Source organism: Diorhabda sublineata, chromosome 4 (genome assembly GCF_026230105.1).
Source record: "Diorhabda sublineata isolate icDioSubl1.1 chromosome 4, icDioSubl1.1, whole genome shotgun sequence".
In the NCBI taxonomy this organism is placed as follows: Eukaryota; Metazoa; Arthropoda; class Insecta; order Coleoptera; family Chrysomelidae; genus Diorhabda; species Diorhabda sublineata.
In genome coordinates, this window is record NC_079477.1 from 27,164,210 (window position 1) to 27,168,758 (window position 4,549).

The 4,549-nt window shown below is 32.3% G+C and overlaps 1 protein-coding gene across 1 annotated transcript; it reads right to left on the reverse strand.

The window, feature by feature from the left end:
• Positions 1-2,315: 2,315 nt before the first annotated feature.
• On the reverse strand, positions 2,316-3,330 carry LOC130443341 (dynein regulatory complex protein 8-like). The gene is made up of 4 exons (XM_056777911.1): positions 3,303-3,330; positions 2,924-3,161; positions 2,495-2,705; positions 2,316-2,444 (listed from the first exon to the last, which is right to left on the reverse strand). The coding sequence occupies exons 1-4, from the start codon at positions 3,328-3,330 to the stop codon at positions 2,316-2,318; spliced, it is 606 nt and encodes a 201-aa protein (XP_056633889.1).
• Between the last annotated feature and the right edge of the window lie 1,219 nt (positions 3,331-4,549).

Below are 4,549 nucleotides of genomic sequence, written 5' to 3' on the forward strand. Positions count from 1 at the left end.
CAATATGAATCGATGGTGCATGTGGGGCCTTTGATATTACCATTGACCCTTTCAGGTGCAGAGTGGGACAATACCGACCCCTTGCGGTTTCTATGGAGTTAATTGGAGACAGAATTGGGCAAGGGAAAATCTACTAAGTTTTGGAGAACTTGACCGAATATGTGCATATACAAGGGAATAATTTAAATAGTTTCTTATTGATAATTTTCTATCAGGCTGTATGAGTATATTTAAACGGAAATAACAACAATAATTTCACTTCTAAGTGACAATAGAATGCCTTTTTAATTAATTAATAGATTTCTTGTTCAACCAACCAGTAAATAGTATTTATGTATAGGATGGATCTATTGAAATAACTTTCTTACTTTAATAGATATGTGATTGATTTTTTTTACAGACCTTGACAAGATAAAGAAAAACACTCTTTGATTTCTTTGTATCAACGGTTCAAATATTTAATATCTGGATAACGGTGAGATTTAGGTTTAGGAAAGTATACATGAATTTGCCTTATTTTTTACTCCTGAATGCATTAAAATAGAAAAAACCGGGTAGTTCTATTTAGAAAAATAAAGAAATTTGATATTTAAGTTAACCTTTGAATACTTTTTATACACACCCTGTATAAAACGAAATATTGTTCAATATAGATTCAAATACGTCTGACCTTGCTTAAAGCAACCGAATAGAAACCATTTTCATATCTTTAAAGGTATCTTCCTAAAGGGTCTGCAACGGTCAAATTTTTTACAAAAAAATTAATAATCAAAAAGTATGCATTTTTCGGAAAAAGCTTTTGGACAAAAATGTTTTAAAATTTTATGTAAATTTCAAAAATGTATTAATATACAAGGTGTATTTAAAATAACAAATTTGCAGTTGATTTGCGGTAGAGCAGTTTAATTAGGAACAACGGGCTTATTCCCTACAGCTCACTCTATAGTTCAGTAGTTAAGTAATGAAGACGTTGAAGACGTTTCCCCCCTACAATTATTTTTCGCGGGAAGTAGTTCATTGGTGCAAAAATTTAGTATAAAATAGGTTTCAGTTCACCTTCACGTCTCTAAAGAAGATAACTTGGTTATCGAAATGTGTGTGTTCAGTACAAATATTACCAACGGTTTCAAAAATCCCTTAGCGTATACTTCCTGTCAAATTTTTCATTCCTTCCCTACCCAAGTATATCCCTAGATAGAAGCGCCGCGTCATCGCTATTGAAAAACCCCTTAAACCTGGACAAAAACTACACATATCTGTAGAAATTGATCTCGGTGAAGACTTGTATGTAAGACCGTATAAATGGGCATAGGCAGGCATATACCATATTTCTATTTGAACAAATTGTTCAAAAATTATCATAATGGATGTGAAATAAGTAATTCTATGATTTCTTTCATTATTTTTTGATTTTGTTACCTTATTTTTGCAATTTCATGACTGCTTATTCTTGAGCTTTATCTATAGTTGTGGTTTTCATATGGTGCTTGTGCTTAAAGGCCGCTTGTCATGGTACAAGAAATTGCATGCACTTTCTTAAGGCCGCTTGACATTGTGCAAGAAATTGCAAGGTCAAAATATTGCCCAGGTGAATATTGCACGTTGCTTGACATTATGTCTCTTGACTTTCCCCACACATCATAGCTACCAGTAACAAAAATAAGTAAAAGTGAACAAATCCTTAACCTCAAATTTTATTTAATATTTTATCACTAGTAAAAATGAGCATGACCAGCTGAGTAATCAAGAAAACAGTTGTCAGTGGATGGGGAGGTTGATTGTTAAACCGAAAGTAACTAGATTTCTCTCTAGAAATGTAACTTGAACGCAATAAAAATGGCACCAAATCGAAAATGTTGCATTTGCAAGGTTTTTGTTGTATGACACAATCAGGTGAACTTCATCTGCGCATGCTTTCGATCAAGAAATATTGCGTCTTGCGTTGCATTGCACGTTATATTGCATCACGTCAAGCGTTCTTTACAAGGTCAAAATATTGCATAGGTGAATATTGCACGTCGCTTAACATTATGCAAGTCTCTTGCCATTGCATTATGGCTGCCACTAACAAAAATTCAATAAGTGAATTAAACAAATACCTTATCTAAAATTTGCTTCAATATTTTGTGGCCGGTTTAAAATGATGATAACAAATCTAAGTAATTGGAATTGCTGCTTGCACGCAATCAAAATGACACCAAACCGATAATGTTGCATGTGCGAGATCTTGCACGAAATAATCAGCTGAACTTCATCTGAGCATGCGTTTTTATTCAGCAAAGTATTATATTTTGCTAAAATGTACAGTATGATTATTATTCTGCTTGTTGAGCAGCTTCTCTTAAATATTCAGACATTGTCTTACGAGGCGGTGGTGGAGGAGGTTTTTCAGCTTCAATGCGATCCGCCAAAGTATACACATTTTTCTCCCCTTCCGGTTCATACTAAAATATTAATCTAATAAGCCATAAAAAAATAGAATTGAAATATTCACCAGTAGTTGATTGACATAATACTCGTAATTGATTGTTTTACTCAATGGATCAAAAGCTATCTCCATCATTTCCTCCAATTCATCATTGGTGAAAGGTTCTCCTTCTGTAGTCATCAAATTGGTAAGCTCTTCTTTTGTTAAACAACCTATTCCTCTTGGATCTAGCCTTCGAAATGCTTCTAGAAGTTTGTCGGGAGTTGGAGGAAGGAATCTACAAGTTGTTTTGAGTAAAGTATTTAAACATTCTACATAAAATTTTTTACGACGATGTAATACCGAGTACTAGTAGGAAGAAAGACTTGAAAGTTGTCAAAATTTATTTTCTGCTCCTTATTATGTGTGGTTCTATTCAACAATTTCAAACAAACAACATTTGTATCCAACATTTTTTTTGTAATTATTCTAACCCTTTGTGATTGTAAAACTTACTTATGTTGTGTAAACAAATCCGTTACTAGTGGCAAAAAATTTACCAAATGAACAGAGCCGGGATACTTTTGAGTTTCTAAGCTTAAAATGATGTCTTGAAGCTCTGCTTCAGTTGGACAACAACCCAAACCTCTTATTATAGAAGGTACATCTTTCAGTTCAATTATTTTAGTTTGGAAGGGGTCAAAAACTGCAAATGCTTCTGCTACTCTTTGCTCTAGGTCGTTAGTTATAGGAACTAATGAAAAATAAATTATTAAGAAATAATTCACATATGAAAGCATTTGATATTGTAATTATTAGAACAATGGTAAAAATAAAAATATTATACACTTCAATTGATTGCAGTATACAAAAATTTTATGGGAAATATGTTTACCTTCAATTTCTTCTTCATCATCATCCATATTAATAAGGAAGTTGAAGTAATTATACAAAATTATGTCACATTTTAAGGAACAGAATTTATATTGACATCGACATATTGTACCACATGATAATTTTTAATACATGTACGCTAAAATCCATGGCAACTTGTGTTCTTGATTTAAAATTAAGATTTCAATACTGGTACATGAAGTATACAGTTATATTTGCTTATATTGCAATTAGTAGTAGCAAGATTCATGATATTTCTGCTACTACTTATCAAAAAATGTCCAAAATGTCGTTAAAAAGTGGCTCGCAGATTCAATATAACTAGATTTACCATCCTTCCAGGAGAGACTGCCGACTGTAACCAACAATGTGTTCCACAAGGTGAAAGAAAATCTTAACCCAAACATAATTGGTATCGGATACTCTGCACTTATCATCAACAACGAAGTGCACCAGGAATGTGATTTACTTCCAATAGTCGTGGACACTCATCTTTAAAATTTATTTTTTTCCACTGACACAATAGGAAATAAAGCTCTTTAAGAAATATGTGAAACAATTGGGAATGAAAATATTTAAAAATAATTATCATCAAGTTATGAAAGTTATCTCAAAAATTGTAAAACAAAAAACTGAAATTATCTCAGTACCTAGAGATTCCTGTTTAAATGTTTCTTTGAATTTTTTTAGGTTCAATATTTTAATAATGTTTTGTTTTCATTTTCGCTTTATTGTTGCCAAATTTTATAACTACCAACCCTAAATGTAACAGAAAATATAAGATGCAAACAACATTCTATCAAGAAATGGACCTCTACTTTCTTATATCAGCAGCCGCTTGCTTGTAAAAAAATATACAATTCAGTTTCAAGAAAGGGAAACTAGTTTTAGGGTATCTGATACAATGGCCAATTCATTTCTAATTTTCATTGTTAAATAACCTATTGAGGTACCTATTCGTCTATAAAATAGATTTATAATAAAAAAGAATACTAAGTTTCAAGAGTCACTAGTTCATTTCCTTTTTTTGATACTAAGTCTAACGTTTGTTCTTCCTCAATAGATTTCTTCTTCGTATGTCCAGGTTATCATTGCACCTCTTTCGTGGTCGATCTCCCTTACTACTTTTACCAGTCTATCGTTTGTCTTTCGACTTATATGTTAGTTCCATTATTTTTCACGCTGAGATAGCTGCTTCTGAATGGACTGAGTAGTAAGTAGCACTGTTCCTACCACTGAAGGCTGGAG